Source organism: Platalea leucorodia, assembly GCF_965183815.1.
Source record: "Platalea leucorodia genome assembly, chromosome: 1".
In the NCBI taxonomy this organism is placed as follows: Eukaryota; Metazoa; Chordata; class Aves; order Pelecaniformes; family Threskiornithidae; genus Platalea; species Platalea leucorodia.
In genome coordinates this window covers 161,185,676-161,212,867 of record NC_138823.1, presented here as the reverse complement: position 1 = coordinate 161,212,867, position 27,192 = coordinate 161,185,676, and the positions used below count along the sequence as shown (strand labels likewise).

Below are 27,192 nucleotides of genomic sequence, written 5' to 3'. Positions count from 1 at the left end.
ACTCCATGGTAAATGATTTCCTTCTACTGGACCAAGGACAAATGAATACACTGGACCTACTGGATTGGAAAGTAAGCCTACACTAGTCATGATGTCCAGGTTTTGCTGACCTAAGCGTGAAAAATGGGAGGGCTTTGTGACCTGGGTATTGACCGCTGTCGTATTTCCCCAAGGAGGGGCAGGCACACTCCGACAGCTTTGCACACAAGATTCTAGCTGTGTCTATGCTGTCAGGTCTCTTACACAACACATATGAGAAACCAAATAAGGCTAATATATCTGAGAACAGATGATACATGACTTGTTGAAGTTAGATTGGGTAATTCTTATTCAAGATAAGAATATCGATAAATGGAACAGCAGAAAGTCAATTCAAAAACTACAGCTTGTGCGTTTCAGGGAAGCACTGGAACAGTGTGTCTGAACAAATAATGATCAAAATGTCCTGCAACACTAGGCTACTCTTTTTTGTGCTCTTCCCATCTGCCTTAATTACAATAACCGTAATCACACTTCACTAACCTGTGATGTGCAGACTAGACTTTTAATATTAGTAGTGACTTTACAGAGATTATGTAGACAGAGTAAGTAGAGTGAAAATTAGAAGCTTCTATCTCACAAACACTGAGAACTAGAATCAGAAGACGTGTTAGTTTGGTGCGGTTAGCATGACCATGTAGTCAAGTTTATCTACGCTTTTTTCTTTTTTTGCTTAGGAATCTTATCCACACTGAATTTAAGACTCATACAAACATCTGGAGTATTTACTTTGCATCTGCCACGCAGGATGAGACCACTGAGCAAAGCACACGTGGGCGGTTCAGTGTTTCTCAGACGCGTCAGACCACCGCACGGGTGCTGCTGCCGACCACCCCTCACACAATATGGGAGTCGGGGGCAAGACTAGGGAAAGCACAAAAGCTTCCAAGGAACCCTGACATTCTTTGCTAAATACAATAATGAATACAACATCTAGAGGATGCTTTCTAAGCACATAAAAAAATTTAAAGGAAAGTGGAAGTCTGTCTTCAAAAACTAGTCCTTTAAAAGTTTTATATAAAGTGTAACTAAAGTATATAACCTACAGAAAACCAATGTTCCGTGCAATTAATAAATTAAAGCAGCCTATGAGAATTACTGAAAAACTGATACACAGGAGTGGAAGGAAAAGACAAGGAAGAAATGAAATTTAAAATTAGATTTTGAAAGAGACACCGAGCTGGAAGGCAACAAAAAAATATGGGACAAGCTGCAGGATGGAAGATACTCAAAAGCACTGAATGGAAACAACAGAAAAAAGGTAGATTGTAAGAAATACTCAAAGTGGAAAAAGACGTCATCTGTTAATTTATTAGTTATAATTTACAAGATGGTTTAAGACAGAGATAGCAATTATTGATTTAGAATCTAAGGTAAACAAAACATTCAGACAGACAGCTGTGAACAGGAATTTGAAATCCTTATATAAAAGTCAAACAACAGGGAGCATTCTTCTGGTCCAGGTCAGATTGTGAACAATTTTAGCTTTGGAGACTAAATAGAGTTGAAATAGTCAAATAAACAAGCTGATAGTGACAGAGGTGAGGCCTTCAGAGACCAACTCACAAAAGCTGCACAAACAAACAGTGTTTGAAGACAGTATCAAACAGACTTCCAGAAAAGGAGCTAATTAGAGTGCAGATTAAGGATTAAAATCAATAAAATGGATAACAGAGAAACAGAGCACTGTTAGAGAAAGACTGTTCGGGGGAGGGGGATTAAAAATTGAACAAAAAAGTGCTTTCTGAGGCACTTAGCTGAAGTTTAACCAAAATTATTACTCTTATTTGCAGAAGGGTTTAAACGTGCTGAGTTATCATACAGCATTTAGTAGCTTCAGTTGAAAACAAATAATTGCACAGAATACAATACAATGAGAAGAATCACAGTTTCAAAAAGAAAGGGAGCTGCCATTTGTAAGGCTGTAATAGAAAAGAACAATTCCAGAAAGAAATTAAATCAGCATAAGGGACAGAGCAAAATGGTTGATGTAGAAACACAACACACACAGAGCACTACTGATGCCTGCATAACCGTGTGCATGACGCAGGGATTTCTTTGTAAATACAGTAACTTACAAAAACATAAGAGCTGACAGAATTAAATGTGCTAAATAATAAAAAAAATTTGAAAGTTAATCTTTTAACATATATTAATATGTTGCTTTTGTATCCTGTATTTGTAAAGTATATAGAATTAAGTTTCAGAATGAAGAAAAATTTAACTCGGTTTCATGAAAATTGTACAACAGAGGCTCCCAGCCATAACACGCCTATCACTGGCAGTATCGAGCACGTCTGATTTAATAAGTGATACAACTCCTCACTGCCTCCGTGGGCACGCTGACTTGAGCCACAGGAGGAATACATGCATGCGGGCAGCTACCAGAGACTGTTACCAGATCGGTTGTAACTAACTAAAGAAAACCAAGCAGAGCTGGTCCCTTTGCCTCCTGCAGAGAAGAAAAAACAGCACTAAGCCGGAGTATGTGGATGGAGAGAGGATGGGAGGAAGCGATGAAATTTGCAGGTGGGGCATATGACATACAAGGGCAAACGACAGAAAGGCAGAAGCGATGGGCAGATGGTCGAGAACTGCTTGTCTAGAAGTGAACGTAGATGAGAGATGCACACACCTCTCCTGAACGTGCAGGAATTACAGCACAGAGGAAACGCTGCTGCTACCTGGAGTAGCTGCTAGTATCCAGTCATTACAATATTCAAGCGATCTAAATTAGAAAAAATTTTCTACAAGGCACAGCAATACGCTAGGGAACATATGTTATAACTTGAGACCATACTAAGGAACCTGATGAAACACTTATCAGAGATGATTATTTCAAAAGAATCTAGTAATGAAGGTTTATGGTATGCTACTTTGGAGCAAATCTTACCACATTCTGGCTTTTGATATTTATGTATGTTCAAGAAGAAAAAAAAACCTATTTATCTTTTATTTCTGTTTCCTGAAGAAGATGGCTTTGTAAGATTATCAGATATGCATCTGATGTTCTTAAGATGAGATAGAGAAGAGCTCTTACAAGTTTAAAAGTTTCCATTTTCTGAAGCAAGAAAAATTGAAGCTCTTTCTCAATACCTACACCCTAGAAGTATTTACTCTTTACCAACAGTAAACCTGCAATGTACTGGTGATTTACTAGGCTGAGGGGCACTTGCTGCTTCTAGAACAAAAGTAGTTAAAAAGCTTGTAATAATACTTGCAACACATCTGTGATACATCAAAAGGAAAGAGCAAGAACCATCCCAATAAGAATCCCACAATCTCGTGCATTTTAAGAAGCTTTCTACTGTTAACTAACACCTGTTTCTCTAAGTTTATCAAATGCTAATTGTCACCTTGAAACAAAAAAAATTATAGAAAATTTTCAAAGGAGTTGTAGAAGAATTAATGAAAGATCGAAACATTTCATATAAAAGTACATGCAAGTATTTCTATGAACATGCATCAAATGACATCTTCACACATGCAACTGTGCAAATGTACACGCGTTAAAGAGATATTACATATACTGAGTCAAAACATGAAAGAGTAAGAGAAACTTGTCTTATTAAAAAAAAGGTGAAAAAAACCCCAAAGAAAGCTTGGGAACTCCCTAACAGGTCTTGCAGGACTGGTTCCTATTCCTCGCAAGACAAACCTAAGCAATGCACCTTCATGAAGGTGTGCAGGAAGGACTAACTCAGGGGCCAGCTTATGCCTGGAAGTGAAACATCTCTGATACCATCTTGTGAAATTGCTCCATCTCACATATTATGGGCTTTAATAATCTCTAAAATGTAGCTCTGCCAGCTTGAAAGCGAAAGGAAGAGGCGGTATTTCTTACTTGGACCTTTTTGTTTTAAGTGCTCAAAGCTTATTATCAAAATAAACAAAAAACTGTGTTACATCTGCAAGTTTCTTCTTTTTCTCACTTACAAAACCTCTCTTTTTGCATTTGTGAAAGCAGATCTCAAAAATGAAGTGACTTGTAGAAATACATAAGCATAAGTCATTCTTACTCCTAATAGTGATAAAGGCGGGATACTTGGAAGTGTTCCACAACCATGTGTAGTTGCCAAGGGAGTATATAAACCTCCAAGGTCACCTCAGTAAGTTACAATCACTGCCATGCTTTTATGAGGACATGCCAGTGTAAAGGGACATTAGATGCTCTACTGAACTTTTCTTGGCAGACCTCTTAAACACACGCCTCATGGCATCTTCAGTCTTGATCAGGAAAGCCAATCTTACTGACATCTTCTTGGTGGACACGAATATTTCTTGAAACATTTGCTTAGTTCTTCTACCCTCCTCCTACCGTACTCTCATGATACCCCAAGAAAGGGTTACTGTGAATACTTTAACACGCTATTCCTCTAGGTATAGGTGTCTATGCTCTGTTACAGCAGAAGGCTGAAGCAGAAACTCCGGTGAGCTGACATGCAGAGAAAACAGACGTGGGATACCACCCTTGTAGCAAGCCCATAAATCATGTAATAGGCCAATCTAACTGCTGACAGGCCACTCACAATAACATCAACCAGTACCATTCCACAGAACCAGGTGCTGTAGCTGAGCTAACAGAGAAAACGGCAGTAGCCTCAGCTCCTGAAGTACCACTGCTACGGAACTGTGTACTACAGACTAATGAGGAAGTTGGTACATATATTCACTGATAACATGGCTGGAGAAGAGCAAAGTTCATCAGAAAGAACTATACATTTTAATAAAAAAGTAGCGACTCCCGAACAGGAAAGCATGGCCAATTCTTTTAAAGACTGCAGCCAGGGAGGGAAGCACTGGTCTTAAATACTGGGAGAGCTGAAGGAGCGACATTAATAAAACATGAGGGAGGAGGGAAAAAATGCTTATACGGACTGTTACAGCTACTGTTACAGCTACTGCTGCTTCAGACAGCCTCAAAGTACTGAAATATAGAAAGTTTTTCTGCTTAGAATTGATTTTCAGATTCTTCTGCAGTTAAGAACTTCAGAGAACTGGGATTTCTTCCTTCCACTTGACAAAGCGAGATGCCTTTTACCCTTTCAATACCAAATGCTTTTAGTCATTTACCCAAATTATCTTCAATAAATCTATCCAGAATTCCCTCTGCTAGGTTTTCTTTGGCCTTGCAGCCAATCAGTAGAGGGTGCGAAAGAGCTGAGGACACTTCCAGAAGGGTCCTTAAAATAAACATTAAATATCTTACTTCTACCATGAGCCAAACCTCCACCAGAGAAAAGAACCGTAACACATTCCCAGACCTATTTATCGCAGTGTGCAATCCTGCCGTTGGTTTCAATTGTCTTCTTACCGTTTGTTGGTGGTATGTATGGCCTACAAATGGTACAGTCAAAACCCATATCAGCTATGTTTTCCACTTCCTCCTCTGTGTTTAAGTTCTGACAGATTGCATGCATCCATCTAGAAATTAAGTGGGGGAAAAAATACAATTTAAAGGAAATATGTGGTGTTTTAGGAGACCCAAATATCACTATATGGTCCAAGTAAATGTGAAATACTTGTTTAGTTTAAATTCTTTTAGGGAGAAATGATGAATCAGGTTCTCCGTATACAGCATTCCCCTACGGTGGTGTGTGTTAAATACTGTATATACAGTATCAGGTTACCTATTTCCCTTCACAGGAAGGAAATCTCTATAAAACATTATCCCGGAAGCAAATATGTCTTAGTATTATAATTTTCTCCCTACATTGCAATCATTTTAACTACTTACTTCATACAATGTATTCCAGATTTAGCCTCACAACAGTCTTGCGAGGTAAAATAGTTTTATTTTTACAGAGAGGTAAAATGAGGCACAGAGTGATTAATCAATTTGCCCAGAGTCATATAATTAAGTCTGTGGTACAACTAGGAATGAACTAATAAGAGACTTCTGAGACTCAATCCAGTGCTCTTTACCACAAGACCATTCCCTTCATCTTTATGTTTTTACATTAGGGGGGAAAAATTAAAATAAGCCTTAAACAGGTAAAACCTGTAAAATATTAGAAATCCTTACCGATCACATTGTCTACACTGAATTATAAGCTCTTCATCCCTGTAAGTGCGATAGCAGATTGGGCAGGTAGACAAACTTGCGCAGGGAGCACACTGTGTGTAATTATTTTGCCATTCACATCTTAAACCTGGAGAAGTTGCTCCACAGTGTCTGCACCAAACACACCTGCAGAACAGACAAAATGATCTATTACTTTCAGTTCACAGGAAGATTATTTTGTGGCTTTAAAACCCTCCTACTTAGAACTGGGTAAGGAATTAAGTTTTAGTTCACTAACCACTTCGGGTCTGGGGGGGAGAGGAACACTCATTTCAGGTCAAACAATATTTTAATTGAATGAAAATGTATTATTTAGAATTACCAACATTTTTTATACTTTTTAAAGGAAGTTCCTAAGTAAGAAGTCCTTTCAATCTGCAAAAACAGGCTGATGGGTGTTTGTAACAGCTCAACAGGTCAAAGGAGTTCCTGCTTCCAGTTGCCATTCACTTTGAGATATGGAGACTTAACCATGTGAGAGATCTGTTCTGTGTTTCACTCAAGTAACATGAATGGTTTCCAAGGGTTTTATTATGAGAACGATTTGTTGAAGTGCCCGCTCATTTTCCAACTGAATGTTGGAATGAACGTTCCAATGAACGTAAATTGGATTTTTTTTTTTTTTGGCTAAGAGTTTCAAAAGAAAAATGTTATCCATCTCTACTTACTTGGTTTTTGGCATGAAGAAACAGTATTATTTCCCTACTAAATTGATAATTGAATGAAACAATTCAAAAGTATTTTGTTTCCTTTGTTTAATACACCTGACAAATACAATTAAAACGTTCTTACAGTTCAATTGACATTGCAAATACGAAGTGACAAAAAGAAGCAAAAGAGGCCAGCAGTCAATATTTCTGACCCCAGAACCAAACACACCATTTGCACTTCCAGCCTCCCTTTGGAACGGTCTGCAGGGGTGGATCCAAGCAGTACGTGTGGTAGCTGATGTCGCAGTCATCACAGAGAAGCAGTCTTCCTGGGTCTGTCGCCTTCCCACAGGCTTCACACACTGTGCACTCCAGGCACCTCCAACCTTTGCTAAGCACCACTTTAGTAATCTGCAAATGGCAAGGTGAAAATTATTTGAAAACTGCTCTATGAAGTGTGATCATTGTATAAATTAAGGTCTGGCTAGTGGAGCAGGGGATACTCATCTGTCCACACCATCCACATCACAAGTAGCTGTTTATCAATTAGACTTTCCGAAGCTTCAATAAACGGGAATGGATTAAACAGAAAGGAACTGTAATTACTGATTGCTGATACTGTTCCTTCGGATAAATATCATACCAGAGAATATAAACTGCACTGGATCTACATGTAGGAAACAGTCTACTCCTTATAGGAGTAGCTGGTTCTGCAGGGAAGAAGAACATACAGCTGCTTTTTTTTTCCAGCTATGTAGTAAAGCCAGGAATCGGGTCCCTACAAGTCCTGTATCTTTCCTAAATTACCCGTGATAACCAGTGCTGGGGTTTTAGTCATCTGAAGCAAACAACTGATTTATTGTAATTAATATATAATATAAGAGTAGTATATAAATGCAAAGCCAAATTACAGTTACATGAAATATGCATATGGCATTTAGTAAAGTACATTTAAAACAAAGTTTTGTGACATGTTTAAAAAAATCCCACTTTTACATAGATGTACTTATATAATAAAGACTGTATGGTGTATATATTGCAGTAAATAGCTTATTATGTGCTTGCTAAGTCATCTCATACCATTCAAATTTAATTTTCACACATTCTCTCCTAGACTAATGAATGTAAAATGTATTAATTAACCACTCCAACTGCTGTCAATTCTGACAGCCAACAGACAAATTGAATCAACTAAACCTTATACCCCCAGTAAATGAAAGATGCAGTATATTTTTTCTTTGTTTTTAATTCTGCTTGTATTTAGGTTTTAAGCTTATATCTCAAACTGTTATTTTAACCAACTGCTGGATAATCAGTGCTATTTATGGTTGTGAAATTACAAAAAGGTTAATTTCTCTTGAGGCAATGCATACTATAAAATGACATTTAATTAAAGTCTTTCACAAGTTGCATACAAATAATGGTCACATTAGCTGCTGAATATCTAACAAGTTAATGACTCCCCTAATTACCACAAAACCAAAGGCAGCATAGTGCTATTAAAATACAACATGAAAAAAAGTGTAATCAAGTAAATTTTTTATGTAACAAAAGCACTCACCTTAATACTGACACAGTATGGATGGTAACACTGACCACATTGAGAGCAGGCAAGCAACCTGCCCTCAGCACCTTGGCCAAAACTCCCACAAACTACGCACATATCCTGAAATGACAGAAAACAGCAGACTTTCAACACATGCCAGACACTAAATTCTGAAAACATGTAACTGTAAAATCCAACTAGCTTGCTGTATAATTTAACTCCTAACAAGGACAACATTCATTTACTTTTTTCTAATTAAAAGCAGAGAAACAAAATGAAAACACAGTAACTATTATCCTAACCTGATGGAGAGTGAACTTGTCACTGTTAGAGAAGAGGACAACTGTATTATGCATCGAGTTTTCTTCCTCATCTTTGTTAGATGAAATATCCATAGTTGTGACCTATTAAAAAAACCCCACACATCAATAGCAAGCACATCACATTTTCTAAGACATGAGACAAGATGAAACTTATTTTCTAAATATGTTAATTTTTTAATAGTACCAGAGAATACAAGCTTTGCAAGTATTTATTCATACAGTATGAACTTTCATAAAAAGCTACCTTCCTCAGAAATTACTAAATTAATTCACATTTTCACATCAGCACAAGCATCACTATTTCAGTTTTACAGACACATTCTCTTCCTCTCCTTTGTTCACCTTTACATGTTACCCCGTTGCACTTTAAAATGGAAATGGAAGGAAAGAGGTAGTCTTAAGGAAAAAAAAAAATCATTAAGCAGAAATTGTCATACTGTGACCAGTCTGCTGCGTTCCCTACATATAAACACTGAAGTTCTTCTCATCAAAAAGTTAATTACAGCGACATACTTTTGAGTATTAATTCAAAAAGCAATTGCAGAAATGTAATTTGTCCCATATTGCCTAAAATGTGGTTTAGCTAATGTTCCAAGTATGTTAGAGGAATAAGCAAGAGTTCTAAAGTTTCAATAGCTAAGATACTCTCCGCAAGCCGTTTCTTTATGAGGCTTATCTGTCTTGCCCGTAAAAACTTGCATTGAACTTGAAACGGCTGTTTTGATCTCAATCCATAAGCTCTTACTGCAGACAGTGGTTCTCCTTTTGATCAAGAGATTGTTACTCCGACCTGCCCTTTATTAATTCAGTGTATACATGTACATATACTTCTCAGGAAGAAAAAGAAGAAAAAAAGACTTCAACTGTGTTCTGACTTTCATGCAAATCCTGCTATGCAGAATTTGCTATCCATGAATTTAAATTAACAGGCCTAAGTATTTACTCTTTCAACCAGTAGCAGCCATGGAAGTTTGGAAGATAAGAACACACAGTTCTATATAAAAGAACAAATGCATAATAGATAAATGTAACTTTTTTTCACCAACTGTTTTAATTTTATAAATGTGGATTATTTTAAATACAGTTTAAGTCTTACACAGATAGTTTTGTTTAAATAATAATTTAAATATTTTACAAATCCAAACATCACTCTAGAGACAAATGTAAATACTGTTAAAACAGCTACAGGAATCCTTCTGATACACTATTGCCGAAAATCAGTGTTTACTGAGAAACAGCTAAAAAGGGAGTATATTGTTAACGCATTTTAATTACTGTATGGTTGAGAGCGCTGCAGCTGTAACTAACTAATTAACCAAAAAACACCCAAAACACCTCTTGATACGTTCAGGGAGAGCTTTTCCTTCGCATGTATTTCCACAGGTTCCACAAAGTTCTTCAAATTGCTTGCATATACAAAAGAGCAGAATTTGAAGGACTTGAATCCCTTCAATTTTGATGCTTGCTTAATGCCAGCCGTGACCCAGCTTGGGTTAACCTGTAGCCACCTTCTTCCCTAATCACAAGATGTACCAAGATATTTCCGAATTTGCGTAGTTGTCCCCCTGTCATGATCCCATGCTGAGTAAGAATCAGTTTGTGCAAAGGGGCTGAAAATACTCCCATTTCAAACACTTATCTGGCAAAAGGCCGGTCTCTTGGTATGGCTACCTTCATCTACTCCATCACAAGACAGCCTCACCTCTGCTCTAGAACTCTGAAGCTGCCATTTACTTGACAAGTCACAGGATCACATTTGTATAGGAAATTGTGGAAAGTGATGACCATTTTGTATTTATGGCAATTTACCTAACTCGATATCCTCTGTTCAGTTACAAAAATGTTTTAAGAGTTTGTTCTATAAAACCTAGCTTCCCTTGAAGTACAAATTTGTGCTTTGTAACACAGAATCATAGAATAGTTTGGGTTGGAAGGGACTTTTAAAGGTCATCTAGTCCATCCCCCCTGCAGTGAGCAGGCACATCTTCAACTGGATCAGGTTGCTCAGAGCCCCATCCAGCCTGGCCTTGAATGTTTCCATGGATGGGGCATCTACCATCTCTCTGGGCAACCCATTCCAGTGTTCCACCAGCCTCATTGTAAAAAATTTCTTCCTTATATCCAGTCTGAATCTACGCTCCTTTAGTTTAAAACCATTACCCCTTGTCCTATCGCAACAGGCCCTACTAAAAAGTCTGTCCCCATCTTTCTTATAAGCCCCCTTTAAGTACTGGAAGGCCGCAATAAGGTCTCCCCAGAGCCTTCCCTTCTCCAGGCTGAACAACCCCAGCTCTCTCAGCCTTTCCTCATAGGAGAGGCGTTCCATCCCTCTGATCATTTTCGTGGCCTCCTCTGGACTTCCAACAGGTCCATGTCTTTCCTGTGCTGAGGACTAAAGAATTATGTGAACGCCTCCCATTCAATAAGGTACCTATGACTAGCTTGAGTGGAATTCATCCTACATGTTTAAAATTACGTATTTGCTCACGAGTCTTGACCATCCAAAGCTTTTAAAGAGAGCAATGATAGAGACGTTCCTTTCCCAGATCATTATTCCAAGAAATTATTATATAGGCAGCAAAAAGCGGCACAATGCTGCATAAACTCAAAACAGATTGTATGTAAGAAAACAAAAGAACAGCTCTAAAGAGAGTCTGCGGAATTACTTCATAAAGACATAAAAATGAGTAAGTCCTTCTCTGAAGATGAGGAACAGGATGCCTCTCAAGATCTGCAGGGTTGATTGATAATCAAACTTTAAAAGGAATGTCGAAGAAGCTAAGTTCATAGCAGGAAAAAAAAAATTTTTTTTGCAGTCCCGTTTTCCAACAGCTTTTCATACCAAAATCCCTCTTCTTACAAGGAGCAGATCAGGACTGTGTAAGATTTAAGAGTTTTAAAAGGACTTGAAGTATGAAATAGCTTAACTATCAATTGCAGTGAGCAACAACTTGCTTAGAATCACTTCAGTGCTGTAGGAATGGGAGACGGCAAATGTAACTACCATTTTCTCAAAGGTTTCTGGGGGGAAGCTGTGTACTGTCCTACAGAATATCTGACATTTGATCATAACAGAGAACTTGCAGACACATTGATATATATTATATTTTGTGAAAGAGTCAAGGAAGCTTTAATTATGGTAAATCAAGATCTACCAGAGCTCTCTGAAGGTGTCAGCAAGCCTGGGGACAGGGAAATCTCACTGACAAAACCTACTTCATTACCAAATTCTTTTGGCAAAGTCCTTCACCAATGCTCCTTAAAAAAAGGTAAACTGTCATAGAATTAGAGAAATGGTCCCTATATTGACATAAGACACGAAATAAACAGTAGAATAAATCATCAGTTTTCTATGTGTGAGAATAGCACTACTGGAAATCTGATAGGGATGTCTGCTAATAGGCCATGGTGTTCAACACACTCGCGTGCGATCTGAAAAATCAAGCGAGAAGCAACATGACAAAGCTTGCCAATAATATTGAGATAGAAAGACATTATTAATTAAGATTAAGAAAGACAACTGTGAAGAACTGCACAAGAACTTCATAAAGCTGAGTGCTGGGCTATAGAAAGGCCAATGAAAAGTCCAAAAAGTAGAACAATGAACATGACAAAACAACTGACAAGGATGATCAAAAATATGCAATAGCTTCCACACAAGGAACAACTCAAAAGTACTGGGATTCTCCAGACTAGCAAGGAAAGAGTGGAAAGGGGAAGAAATGATGGAGATCCATAGCAACTGAGTGGCGTGCATGGAGGAGGTGAATAGAAAACAACTCTCCACTATCTCTTCTGTAAGAGCACTAAGGAGCAGGCAATGAAACCAGCAGGCAGCAATTTAAAACAACGGGCTGACGAGCTGTAGAACTAAAAAAGGTTAACATGGTTTCCAAAAGTTTTTAAAAGTGAGTAGACAAATTCATGAAAGAAAGCTCCAACACAGGCTGCCCAAAACAAAGATACCACCTCCTGTTCAGCAAGTCACCAAGCCACAAACTGTTGAAGTGTCTCCCTCTCTAGGCCTCTTCTGTTTCTGCACTCTTCCCCCAGCACTCAGTTTTGGTCCCCTGGGTAGAAGAGCCTCTGGTCTGATCTGCTACAGCTGCTGTTACATTCTTATGCCCAAGCCTTGCTCCCCCCTTTTGTGTTGTTCCAGTGAGTGCTGCCTTTACCCCGCGTGTTTTCCACCCGAGGAAATGGGAGGAGTACTCCCAACAGTTGTCCCTTTAAGTGGCAAGAGCAGCATAACATTGCTTCAGGTCCGTTGAACTACAGTGCTCTAGTTCATCACAAACAGTAATAGCCAAGCTTTATCAAATAACTCTGCTTCTTAGTACTCTTTGGTTTTATACAGTATTTTAATACAAGAATTATAGCTGAATAAAATGACGTTACATTAACAGACTGCAATATGACTTAAAAATAAACGTTCTTACCCCTGGAATGACTACAGTCCCAACTCCATTTTTCAGTTTTGATCTACCTCTGCCACCTCTTCCTGAAAGACCTGCACCACGTGGCCTCCGCTTCCCTGGGAATCCTGATCCACGGCCCTATTCAATATAAGATAACAAATTAAATGCAACCTGAAGTTCTTTTCCTGTATGGGATTCAAACTTGTTCAATGCATCTAGGGAAAAACATAAGTAAAAAAACACCCTATGATTTCAAGTGAATATGAGCACACTAGGCCACAGTCATTAAGTCACTGCATAAATCACTGTGAAATACCTTTAACCACTTACATGACATAATACGATCACCTTTATCACCAGTGAGAAAGCAGCCAAAACCAGAGATGTTTATTTTCTGCTCATGAATAACTGGAAATATGGATTTTTTTTTTCCCCACAGTTGCAAGGTATCCAAAATAAATACCCTCTATTCTATGATTCATTTTTCTTTTCTTTTTAAACAGTCAGCTCAGACAGTCATGGGACTTCTGAATAGGGTCTGGATGCTTGGTTGCTTGCAATCATAGATGCTTTTCTTATGCTATGAATAATCAAGCAAACACTGAAATTTATTAGGACTCAATCCTGCTCCCAAAGCAACGCAGGATCTGGCTCCAGCAAACTCTCTTAATTCACAGATACAGAGAGAGCTTTTTATATTAATTCTATCAATTACACTCAGATCAACGCTTCCCGTTATACAATGTTTTTCTTACAAAATATCCACTTGTTTTTAGACAGCTTCTTTTCCCCCCCTTCCTTATTTTAGATGCAGACATACAGTTGCAGTGTTGTGTGCTCTGAAGTATTCACAGTATGTTCAAACACAATTCACTGTGGAAAAGCAGGTATGTTTTTAATAGTAATTACCTGATATTACTACTGTGATTTAGTTTGAATTTCATTATTTTTTTTTTTTTTAATTTCAAAATGAACTAACACAAAAAGGATCCCTAATCCTCCTTAATATTTTTCCAGGGAGAGAAAGAACATATTGACAATGTCCCTGAGTTCTGGCTGGTATGTCAGACACCTTTACAACATGTTTCAGAGCCTCTGATCTGTATAAGTGATGATAATTATGGTATACACTCAAATAATCACCTTTCCTACTATGAAATAAGCAATGAGATTATTTATTGCATTTCAAACCTGTGAATAATCTCAGCTCCTAATACAGCCTGACTCCATCCACCAAGTATCTAGATATGGTATCTGTATCCAAACATTTGCTGGAAAATACCTTGAATACCAAGACAAAACATTTACTCAATAAAACAATGTTGACGGAACCACAAAGCTCCTTGGGGACGGTGTCACCAACAGACATGAACGGTCTCTACTGATGGAGACAGGAGTTCCCTGGATGGAAAGCAGCACTATAGGCTCAATATTACCAACAGTATTTTTCAAATATGCCAACTCCTGTTTTAAGGAAGATATAGAAGTTTACGGTCATAATTAAAGGGAGAATCCAAGCATCCCAATGTTAAAATTTTATTAATATCCATCTATTAATGGAAAGAGAAATTAAATAGACTTACTCTTACACAATGAGGTAATGTAACGCAATGCTATTTTAGGAAATGAAAGGAAGGATGCTGCTGATGGCTGAAGTATTTGTATGCACTAAGATGAAACAAAAATGTTGTCCTTACATATATATGGAGTTAATACATATGCACACACAGGACATCCAAGCATCAATTTTTTAAGATGTAAACTCTTCTGGCGTGTTTCTTATTTTGTCTGTTTCAGACCAGGTATCAGTATTGTTATTTTCACACAACTAGTAACAGGAATAAGCACATACTTCTATCAATGTTAATGCTGAATATTAAGCTGAAAATTAATGCTTGAAGCAGCAAAAGCTAAGCTAATGTCAAATTAAAATAAAATTAGCATGAGAGTTAAAGTGAGATGAAAATAAATCATTGGGAAGCTACAGCTGTTTGTCAGTGTTTCATCATTTAGCTTTTTTGCCTTTATTTAAAAATAATAATTCCACTTAGTTTCTTCAGGCGTTTTTAACGGTAAACGTCACTGTGGACACAAGCTTTGGTCCATCTAATCAAGTAGGAAAGTTGTTATTTATTCCCCCATAAGCTAAAAACGATGTCACTTTGAATCCACTCTGCAAGATTTCTCCACAGCAACAAATTCAAGCCACTCTTCAGATCTCTGCTCCTTCCCATGCCTGGCTTACCTTACTGCCAGTCTTAAGGACATTTTCCTTCTCAGGTAGTGTATTTTGACAGCTACGTAAAGCCAATCACAAAAACTGAAGTACTAAACACACACAGAAATTGGTAATACAAGCTATTCTTTGCCACTGAAAATCAGGGCAATGCCATCATACTGTACACTCTGGAGAGCATACATTTTTTTAACCTGAAAGCTCCAGACTTTCAATCATTTTTAAAGGCCTTAAACAGTAATACAATGGAAGATTCAGTTGTGAGATACAGAATTTCATCACTAGTCTCTACAGCAGAAAGATAGCAACGGATACATGAAAATAAATTCAAATTATTTACCACTTTGATGCTCCAAATGGCACTGCCAGGAAGCTGTCTGGATTTAAAAATGTCCCGACCTTCTGAAATGTCTGGGGACCAGGAAGGTGGGCTGACTGTATTATTGGTACTCCAAGCCCCCTAGGATACGGTAGGTGAGAAAATAGATGTATAAAACTTCGCAACATAAAAAAAAAAAAGAAAAAAAAGAAAAAAAAAAGAAAAAAGCAAGCAACAAAAAAAAAAATCTGAAAAGCAAAGCACATGCACGCATAGGCATTTCTACGTTAAGTAGTCAATTAGTTCACTGAGTGAGAGGAAGGTGGGAAATTTTTAGGTTCTCATTGAAACAAACACTAAAACAGATATTAACCTCAAACTGATGGTTAAGTACAACAGAATGAGTTTTATAAACAAAGCATCATACAAATTGAAAGCAAGCAATCATAACAACAACAAATTATATCCCTAAATTTTATCAAACTGAGACAGTAGTATGAGATAACATCCCCTTTTACACTTCAAATCACATTTTGAAAGAACAGATGGCCTTAGTCGACTTTTGAGTCTAAACTACTGACAATCACAGAAACAACTAGTCTGAGAAGCGTGTGCAACAAAAGGAATATAAATAAACCATTAAAAAAAAAGGAAAAACAGCCACGGTAATTAACAAAGTACCTTTTTCCTGCAAGTTTGCCACAAATAAACCATTATAAAACCCCACTACTAAGGTTTTTTCACCCCAGTGTTCTCATGTTATGCTGTGGTATCAAATTTTAATACGTTATTATATAAATGTAATAATATACATCCATATGGTGTACCTACAAACTCTTTTTAACTAATTGATTATTATCCCTATTTATATAGTTCTCATCATGGCGAGATATTGTATAACTCTGTCACAAGAAATATGGCAAAACAAGAAGAAAGTGCTAAGATGGACAAGAAAAAAACCTGCTGAAGTTCCTCATATACATTAAAATATGTGGAAGACTTCCTTGAACCCTGAGTAAAGACTGCAGGAGATAGCCATCAAAATAAATAACTTCATTCTAAATTTACAAATTAGAAAACTTAAAGGATAATACATTTTCCTAATTCTAAGTTTATGACAGTAAGAAATAATGAATACCAAGATGAGAAGTAAAACAGATGAAAAGCATAGGCTTACCTTCTCGAGAATGGCATTCAGCAGTAGAACACAGGGACGATATGGAATAACCTCATGCATACTAATAGTCCCAACCATTCACACATGCATAACTGCTCACATGGGCAAGCCCAAACACATTTACACCTTTGAATACTGGTCTATACAATAATAAGCATTAAGAAAAATGAGATAGCTTTGCAAAATGTGTTTTTTTTCTGAAATGAAATGTTCTCCATCAAGAACGTGTGGGAAACAGTTTCTTTGGAATCAATAACTCATCAAAACGTATATTCATCTCAGACTGTAAAGAGGTATTTCGCTAACAGCTGCGCTGATTGAAAATAGGGCTACCAACCCCTCTGATTCCAGGCCAGAAAGATCACGGGCAAGACCTCCCTAACCCACGTAAGGCACAGCCAGGCTGGCTGAACCTGCTGCTGAAGGTGCGCATGAGCCAACATCTCGCTTACCCTCGAGCAGATGAGGAAAAGCTCACGACGCCTTCTGCTTGCAGAGCAGGGTAGGCAGTAACCTACAGCCGCTCACATAGCTCAGTATTCAAACTGGCACAACAGATCCAAAACAAAAAGTTTATCAGCGACCTAAAACCTTAATTACACATAAAAGTTGCATTTTAAAAATGCCAACATTGTCCAAGTGGTGCAACCCACAGTGCGGACACGGTGGTATTCAGTATAAATCTGCTTTCTCGGAGTTTAGCTATGCTTGCATGGGAAAGGGAATATGGACAATATGGCACTTTAAAAAACAAAACCAAAAAAACCACCCCACCACTTTACAATTTTGTCCACACAAGGGGGTACTTAGACACACAACCTACAAACTTGCTTAGCGGCCAGAAGATTCCCGCTGTGTTTTCAACTTCCCATCGTTGTCCCCCCTCTACCAAGATACTTCCAAAAAATACTCCAGCTGAACTGCCAGTGCCAGCATCTGCACTTGGGTTCAAGTGAGCATGCCTGATTAAACAGCTTACACTGTAAGATTTTGCTATCCCAGTTTTTTGCCTGACTTCAGTTAGATGGTCATCACGCAGACAACTGGGCAGATCAAAAGGATCAACAACCCCTAACAGAGGAATGGTGTTGAGCAGAAACCTTCTGCACCTGCAAACCTGGAGATGGACGGGAGTCCTTGCTCACATCCAGGAGATAAGGGCATAATACACATCACACGGACACCACCACACCAGGTCAGCAACTGGCGGAAAGCAAGCAAGCAAACTTCCACGGAAACGGAGGTTTGATACACCTACCCGAACACGTTCCCGGGGTGACTCCTCTGAACACACGTCACTCTCTACCTGTGCTGAACCACCCTGGGCTCCCTGCGTGGTCGTCAAAGGGCAACGGGCGCTTGCAGAAGGCCACTCGCGGCGTGGGATGGAAGGTGTCGGATGAGTCTCACCCTACACGCCCCTACTTCTCTTCAGCGACTCTAATGGGAGCCTCAAGGCGACTACAGCAGATCTTTAACACTGCAGATATCTGCGGTTGGGTGAATCCCACTCCACGAGCCCACAGCAACTTCCACCAGGCAGAAATGGGAAGACTGAACTCCGATTTTGTTATATCAAGAGCACTGCAGTTTATTAATCAGTTCTCTGTTGAAATCTCATGGTTTTACTAAGCACTGTCACACTAGTTAGCAACTACATCAGCAGGTTTGTGGCAATAAGAAATTTAACTTTACTATGCTAGCCATATTTTTAATATCAAAGAATGTTCCATTTTAGCAAGATAAGTTGAAACTTTCATTGAATTTTCATTTCAGTTTCCCTATATTTCTAAGATTCATAATGCATAGTAACTGTTCTTATAATATGGCAACCCAAAGAAAATCTGCATAGCAACACGAAGAAAATCTGTGTATTGTAGAAACAATCTTTACATCAAACTATAAGGGAGGCAACATGCTGGCCAAGGGTCAAAATTCGAGACCTCAAACGTGCTGAAAACACGTAATCAACAACTAAACTACCTACTCTTATTTGGGATGTACACCATTATTTTCCTTTCAAGAAGATACATTTCTCTAGTGATTAAATATATTCAAAAGATTAAGAAGCTAATAGGATACCAAATCTGAATATGAAATATTCGGTCTTGCAAAACAAAATGAATTGTATATGATTCATGAACCATATTGTTAAGAATTAAATTGGAAATTTAATCCAAGCTTTATAGTAGATCAGAAACATTTGAATTCTTGGTCAGATAAACTTAATTAAAAACACACACTTCCACAATACTACGAACAAATGAATTACATCAAAGAGATGCATTAATTATATTTTGGCTTTTAATTAATGCCTATTACCACACAAGACTGAAGAGAAAGTTCTATTCAGTTCATTTACAGCAGAACCACGGCAATAATTATGTACTGTGACAGAAAAAGGAAGTTCTAATTCGCCATCATATTCCCGAGTCCTCCAAACCGAACAACACAGCTGCAAGTAAATTATAACAAAAGGAAACCCAGTGTCAGCAAGGGTCAGGAGATCTCACTAAATTACCACTGACTGGGCTTAGCTGCTTAAGGCTTTATGAAATCTATTGCAATTGCAAATGCACAAACCTGGATTTGCATTTTAATATTTAATGTAATTTTAGGGTTGTGAACAAAATTCAATCTGTTTAAAATAAAGCTCCCCTCATAAAAAAAAAAAAAAAAAAAAAACCAAACATAAAAACCGTAACAAAAACAAATCCTGAAAAAAGACCCTTTTTAATCTTTTTTCTTTTTCCCCAACATCTACCACTACAACAACATACTTAGTGGTACCATGTAATGGAAGACAGCAAAAAAACCGTAATACCCAAGAAAGAACATACATGCGAACCCACCACGGTGCTTTGCATTTTTCAGTGTCATTTTAGGGAATCTCTTAACACACCTAGAAATACGTAGTGAGCCACAGAATAGCGATCACCAATTTCTTCATGATGAAAATTAAATACCTCTAATCACAGTATTTTCTATGGAACGCATTCTAAAATAATACTTACGATAAAGCAAAACCAGTAGAAGGTTATTATTTTCTATTCAATACTATTCTACAGACCATTCTCACCTCTTTACCTACCAGTCTTACAATGCCACATATATTGTAATGCCCTCCATTTACTGACTTCATATTATGCTTTCCAGTACACAGTGCTGTTGCAAAGTAACAACTTCAAATTTGTTCAATTCAGATACATAGAATATACGCAATACCATTTAAAGTATACCTTCACAGAAAACAATACCCATTTTCCTTGTGAAGATTTATTTCAAACTAGATATACGTCGGATTAGTCATTAATAAACTTACATGATAAATTCTTTTAAGATTACTATTTCAGAAAAAAAAATACGAAAAAGATCAAAGAGAGGTCCCGTCCCCAGCATAAATTTGCAGTTTGTAGGCAAGGGTGGAGAATCTGCCTGTTCCATGGAGAAGATGTCCTACAGACACAACTCTCAGGACAGCACTGTAAAAACTTTATCACGCTGGCAGCTACTAGCGAGTATCTCTGATCTACAAATAACTAAACTTCAGATATATGTAAAAAACAATTTGGCTCCATTATGGAGTAGGATACCAGAAACAGAGAAGAGACAGCCCATGGACCAATATCCATGGGAAGTCAGTGAAATGCTAAGCCTGGCAGATGGAAGGTCCTCTCGCTGGGCTGGATGCAGATTTAAAGCTTACCTGTAGCTGAAGGTATGGATAATACGCTATCCTAACAAACACTGTTAGCAGAAGAGCACTTTAATGATAGGAGTTCTTATGCCGACTCCGAAAAAATATGTTCTCCAAAGTGGAATAAGCTTGTACCAGCAAAAGCAATTCCTATCACTATAACTGTACCTACATATTGATTTATACATGGCTCCCCTTTTGTTTAGAAGATGGATTTTCTCCTGTTGCTTCTAACCAAAGGAGTGAAAATGCAAAAATGCAAAAATGTTAGGGGGGATCAGGGTGGTGACGACAGCAACACTGACAGCGCAGCCCTGGAATGGACTCATGAAGTCTTTTTAAGTAGAATATTGTCTTTCACGGTTTGTGAGATGGGTTTTAGTCCTTTCAAAATAGTGCTGTTGCAGACATATCACTAAAGCCTATTACAAATGCAAACTACCAAGATCCAATACAGGAAATCACTTCAGATTATGCATAACTTTGTATTCAATAGTGAAACTGAATAATTATTCAAATATATTTTATTATCAATTGTATTAATAGGTTTTGAAGAAAGGGATAATCATTCATCCTACTACCCAACACAATACACTAAATTTAATGAAAACAAATCCAAATCAGAAACCATTCCTTTACATGGATTCCCCCGACTCCAGTGAAGCATGTGTCTTATAAAATTGAGGAGCCATATATTCAGGATCCAGAGAATTTGTTTTTCCTATTCTTCTTCCTATGAAGTTCCATAAACCCATTGCAATGTTGTTTTTTTTTTGTTTGTTTGGGTTTTTTTGTTTGTTTGTTTTTGTTTTGTTGGTTGTTTTTTTCTTTTTCCTTTTAAACAGGAACAGGACATTCCAACAAGGTAAACTACATATTAAAAGATTTAAATCTTCTAGGAGAAAGCGAAGAATATTGCCGCCTGTGGAAACTGGCTAAGGTTGGCTTGTCTTCAGGGTCCACGGAGTCAGCAGACTCTTTAGGACGTATCTATTTTAAGCCTGTGTCATTGCCACCGCAATGACGGTTCCTTTGTGCAGCAAAAGCAAGCAGCTGTGGAGCCAATGGTAGCTTCACCAAGTATAGGAGCCACAACCTCTTTAATCAATAAAAAGAACCCAATCCTACTTGTGGAACTTTTCTCTCTTATTTCACTGCCCTCTAAGACATGTTGCTAAGAACTCATCCAGCTGCAGGGTGACATCTGTATTGCACAACCTCGGTCATGGCAGAAAGCGACACAGCAGCATTATGTGTTATTTTTTAAACAGAAAGCAGACCTCAAACCGATAAAATTAACCTGCTTTTGAGAAGGCGAAATTCCTCTTTAGTGACACCCAGAGGAGAACCACACATGACCTGGTTTATTCTGAACTGCTATACCTATAACTTCATAGAAGCATTTTTTCCTCCAGAATTGTTTTATCCACTTTTTACTTGTTTTGGATCAACGTGATCATTTTCAGACAGACAAGCACTGAAACACTGTGTTAGGCTAAAAAGTTTTAAATTAAGTTTATGTCCCTTCTTCAGTGGTGAGGCCACACTTGGCATGGAAAATAAGATGAAACAGCAGAAAGCTGCACTTTTCTCAGCTGCCAGCACCTGCCCAATAGGATGCTCTCCCCAAGCCAGAATTGGGAGGAAACATCCATTTTGAAGTGTCTGCAGAGTATGACACAAAAGAAACATGAGGTCTTAATTCTTTGGTTTTATACCTGGTGAAAACCTCCTTACTTGCCTTCAAACCTGTCCCAAAGAATTGTCATGTGCCAGGAAACCACACCAGCCCGCGGCACACCTGAGTGCCTGGAGAGCACTGACGGCAGGCAAGAGAGAGCATCAGAGGGCAGATTACAGTTACAGCTATGGGCCGCCTTCTTTCTTCTGCCAGTTTGTGAATCAGTTTCTAAAATCATACGTAATGAGTTGATTATAAAGAAAGTCATCTATAGGGCTGCTGGCACAAATATCAGAAAAATATAGCATTTTTCCTCTGGAGAACTGAAACAAATATTAACAAAAAAAATCACAAGTGCACTTTTTAAGATGATATAAATTGAGCACAATTAGAGAAAAACACAAGGTGTTCTTTGACAAATATATTAAGAGGTTTCTGCTCCCATCCTCAGCTTTCAGTTTGGAAAAGTACAAAATCCTTTTAAAAACCTGAATGTTTACAACAAAAATAGTAATTAAAAAAAAAAAACAAAACCAAACCTAAACCAATTTCTGTGTGCAATCCAAAGGCTAAAACATTGTGGATTTGTCTGATTACATCTTGCTTGAAAGGAAAGCACCTACCTATAACTGGACATGTCTAAATCTCTTATTTATAGTCTACAGACCGCCATTTGACAGGTTTCAGTCCCTCAGCAAAGGCCCAAAGTAGGAAGTTAACAGGGCAAACTTACAGCACCAGAGATTATTTTGTGACTGTTTAAGGCATATACATATTTCTGCAAACATGATATATACCTTACTGCACAGTGACCTAGAAAAATTTAACTGCACCAAAATCAACACCGAATTCCTAAACTCGGTGGAAACAGAAGTAAGGTACTAATATAAAAGTTGGGTTTAGAAAACATCTATTATAGACAAGCTTTTTCTCTTTTTTCAAAATACACATTATCTACAGGTATGAAACTTGCATCCTTCATGTCCAACATGGAAAATCAGATGAACAAAAGTAAAAGCTAACTAATGAAGAGTCTGAAAAAGATCCCCAAGCCCAAATCCCTCCCAGCCAGTTAAGCTGAATTTAGATTACTGGCAGAAGGTGAGGAAAATAATGTCTATTTTTCACTAATCAAGTATCCGTAGGGTCTTCATTTTTTTTCAGTCCCTACTCAAGGCAATTTTTCACTGACTTCCACGAGGTGCCGATCTGTGCTAAAACTGAACAATCAATGGAAAATAAGAAAGTGTACTGGGACTTAAAACAAAGTATGCCCATGCTTTTCTTACCAGAAAATTGCTATTCACTTCACAGAAGTTCCATCTTAATACGTGTTTAAAGTGCAAGACAAAGATAATCGCAATCAAAAGAAACCTTCACAGACTTCCAACACACTTTTACAAGACAGATCGTGAATTTTACAAGTAACTTGTCCAGTTCTACAACAGGTACTGCTAAGCTGCTAAGTACCTTTTTATTTTAAAATATAATTTGCAAACTGTTGAACAGATTATATTGATTTAGCATCCCAGCTAGGATTTTGTGTTACACCTGACTTCTGAACCATAATTCCACTCAGTTTTATTTGCATTACTCACACCACATGTTAAGAGGTTAATGCCTATACTCTATTGTACACAGAATATACAAACTGCTACTTTTACAGCTGATTTTTTTTGTTTTTTTTTAAGATGTGTATCTATTCTGCTACAGGCATTTACGGTTGGGGTCAGCCTTCATGTTTTCCTCAATGGGTTCTCCAGTGGTTAACTAATTTTATTACCAGTATCATGATGCTGGTTCCAATGCAGAGTAGGGGCAAATTGCACAGAAAAATAAATACAGCTCTTACTAGAACACGAAAGAAGACAAATAAACTTCCCCAGCAGAAAACCTGAATTCATTTTAGACTGCCTAAGAACCCCACCCCTTTTCAATTTGCATGATAAACTGAGAAAAGAAATTTAATTTTTAAGACAGTACAGAGTATTAAGAAAAATTATTTTTATACATGCTTGTATATGTGGGTAAAAAAAACCCCAGAGATACTCTAAAACCTTCAAAATTTAATTTCTTATATTTTGTTTGTTGCCTTTATTATATACTTTTAATCCTTTCAGAACATTATTCTCTCATACCTTAAGAACCAAGAATTTTGAACCCTTAGGTAACACGTTAAAATGGAAAGAATTGTGCAATATATAAAAAGCTCTTTTAACACTAAGTTCAGAAAAGCATGAAATCATCAACCTAGAAGTCCTAAAGACTAAATTGTGATGAGAACAGAAATGAAACATTCCTTTGTCACACTGATGTACTTTCTGTGTAGAATTTTGCAAACACAAAATAAATCCTACAGATTGATGAACCATTTTCCCCACAACTACGCAACTCCAATACAGAGTTGCAGAAGGCGACAGACTTGAGGATTCTTTTCACTTAACAAATTTAATCCTCGTCAAACCACAACAATTTATACGAGACAGATCTTACGTGGTATTTGCTAATGTAACAAAACCATCAAATCATTTGCAACACCATTAAAAATGTCGATCAAGATAGTATCTGGCAGCATGACAGAAACAGGAGTTGTTACAGGTTTTTCTAGAAAGCCAGTTTAAGAACAGTCAAACCGAACATTTCAAGAGCTAGTTCAAGAAATGTTCAGCCAGTTTGAGAGTACTAGCCAAGATAAACGCATATATGAAAAAAATTAAGAGATAAGTTAAAAGGCACAGCATTATGTATATCCGCATTTGCGGCATATGTATTAAAAATATAACAAATTTTCTTTTCTTTTGCTCTAAGTGTGAGCTGAAAGAAACTTTAATTCTCACTAGAGAACCTTTATGATGTCTGATCTTTCAATTATTTAACATGAAATTACTTTCTGGAAGAAATAAACTACACATCCACTTAGGAGAATAAATGCATACTACGTTCTAAAAAATAGGTGAATTTAATGCATTATATTGAAATTTGAACTATGTGCTTCATAAATATGTAATGAAATATTCCACATGCTTACCTGTCTCGATCTGGGTCTTCCAGGAGAAAACTTGCGTTTGGTGATGGCTGGTTTTCCCATGCCAATTTTTGGAGTGACTGATATGCAAGTCGTTGGGAGAGCACTTCCAGCAGCGGAAGGCAACGCTGGGGGCTGACTGTGCTGTACATCCCGTGCAGAATGCAAGTCTAACGAAACATCTGGCGAGGAAGACACATTTGTCTTGTTTATGCTAACTGAAGGGGCAAGTGAGGGGTAAGTCTCAGCTGGTGATTTTATGGGTTTGTCTCCAACCGGTGAACTAATTGCAACACCTTCATTTGCAGAAGTAGTTTCTACTTCCAGAAGAGCTGGTGTTTCTGATTTTTCATGGGTTTCTCCTTTTTCTACATCTTTTTGCACTTTTATTATTTCCAGTTGTTGTACTACAGGGATATAAATATCGCCTTTACTTTCAGCCTCCTGTATTTCTGGCGTCACAGTTATGGTCTCAGGTACTGAAGACAGAGACCGAGAGTCTACTGTGGATACTTCTGATACCTCCGCACTACCTTGTGGCAGCTGTGTCTCTTCCACTTGTTTGTCTGACTCCTGCTGTATTACAGCTTGAACACCTTCCATCACTTCCACCATTTTCTCAGTCTGACTGTCACCAGATGCTGGTGTCTTTTTAGGAGACATTTCCATTTCAGCTGAATTAATTTCAACAGAGACTTCCGTTTCCAGTTCTGCGGTCTTTTCTTCTGGTGATATGCCTGTAACTAAGTACAACCATATTAAAGGCTCAGTGCAAAAAAGAACAACTTACACAGGTGTACCAGTCAACAAGTACACTTGGTACACGTCGAGTACACCGAGTACATATCACTTTACTTAAGTCAATTTAATACGTAGCTTAAAATATACTTCATGAATATCTCTCTTTGTACCTACGTTTACAGTAGTCTATGTTTTTAGTATATATTCCCACTGTTTGATCATTATTTTTCTTCCCTGGAAACACAGCAGAGTACATCACAAGAAAGTAGACCCAAGATGAATTTTTGAGGAATGTGAACACACATTTCCAGGTAAGCAGCTAAAAGTAGCTTCTCCTTTTCCATTCCTGTGTATTGAAGATGTATGCTAGCATAAATTAATATATTTTAAGCAACTGTCCCAACACTTCCAAAAAGCAGACAGATAAGAAGAACAGGACAAGTACAAATAAAAAACATTTCCCTCCTAGCTCCCTTTCAGACTTTAGGAAATCACCTGAAATGAAAACAATTGATGCTGTTTTTTAATTTACTAATGTCTCACAGATTTCTCTCAAAAATATTTGTCTAGCCTTCCCTTGAACCAAATCAAGCACCTTTCATCCACAACTTTCTTCATCAAGGAGTTCCAGAGTCTTGTATCCATTCCATGGAGAACCACATTCTTTGCTCTGAATGTGGCTTTTCATATCTTCTTTTGACGGACTCTGATTCTCTTACCGGCCATTTACTTTCTATTATACTTGCACTCTTCTTCAATTCACACTGCTACAACCTCCTCAGCCACTACAGCTCAAAGCCTAGCATTTTATTATGAATGTGTCTTCACTGGTAGTTTTAAACCATGGCCCTTATACCACAGGCTGAGATGCGTTAACAGAGTGATCACAGCTAATCTGCAAGATTTTCTTTTTTTGCTTTTGGCTTTAAATGCAGGTTTCTTGATTTCCCTTAGCGCAACCATCCTCCAACACTGGCTGGAGGTGGATGGGACATACTGGAAGGTTCTTTGCCAGTGATACCGATCCCTAACACATTTAGAGGACTTGACCCAGAAAGCATAGTATTTGCATCCTTTTCTTTGCTGGTACTTCATGTGTGATTGATACGATTCATTTATTCTCAGAACATAAATGATAAGCTACTGCAGCATACCCTGTCTGGACAAAGTACATTTGTTTATTAAACAGATTATCTTTTATTTACAAAGGGAAAAAAGAAAAGAAGAAATTCTTAACCAAAGATACTTGTGGAGTTACAACCACGAAGCACATAAA

General features: G+C 37.7%; 1 protein-coding gene across 17 annotated transcripts in view; it reads right to left on the bottom strand.

Moving 5' to 3' along the window:
• KMT2C (lysine methyltransferase 2C) overlaps positions 1-27,192 on the bottom strand; it is a 200,306-nt gene that overhangs the window by 59,564 nt on the left and 113,550 nt on the right. For 13 of the 17 annotated variants that reach the window (XM_082316239.1, XM_082316255.1, XM_082316248.1 and 10 more), the window contains 8 exons: positions 25,179-25,918; positions 15,617-15,736; positions 13,062-13,178; positions 8,602-8,703; positions 8,315-8,419; positions 6,983-7,164; positions 6,065-6,229; positions 5,354-5,463 (listed from right to left, as the gene is read on the bottom strand). In XM_082316239.1, coding sequence (XP_082172365.1) covers positions 5,354-5,463; positions 6,065-6,229; positions 6,983-7,164; positions 8,315-8,419; positions 8,602-8,703; positions 13,062-13,178; positions 15,617-15,736; positions 25,179-25,918 — 1,641 coding nt within the window. The remainder of the gene's footprint in view (positions 1-5,353; positions 5,464-6,064; positions 6,230-6,982; positions 7,165-8,314; positions 8,420-8,601; positions 8,704-13,061; positions 13,179-15,616; positions 15,737-25,178; positions 25,919-27,192) is intronic. The other 4 variants (XM_082316252.1, XM_082316254.1, XM_082316243.1 and 1 more) reach the window with 3 other exon arrangements.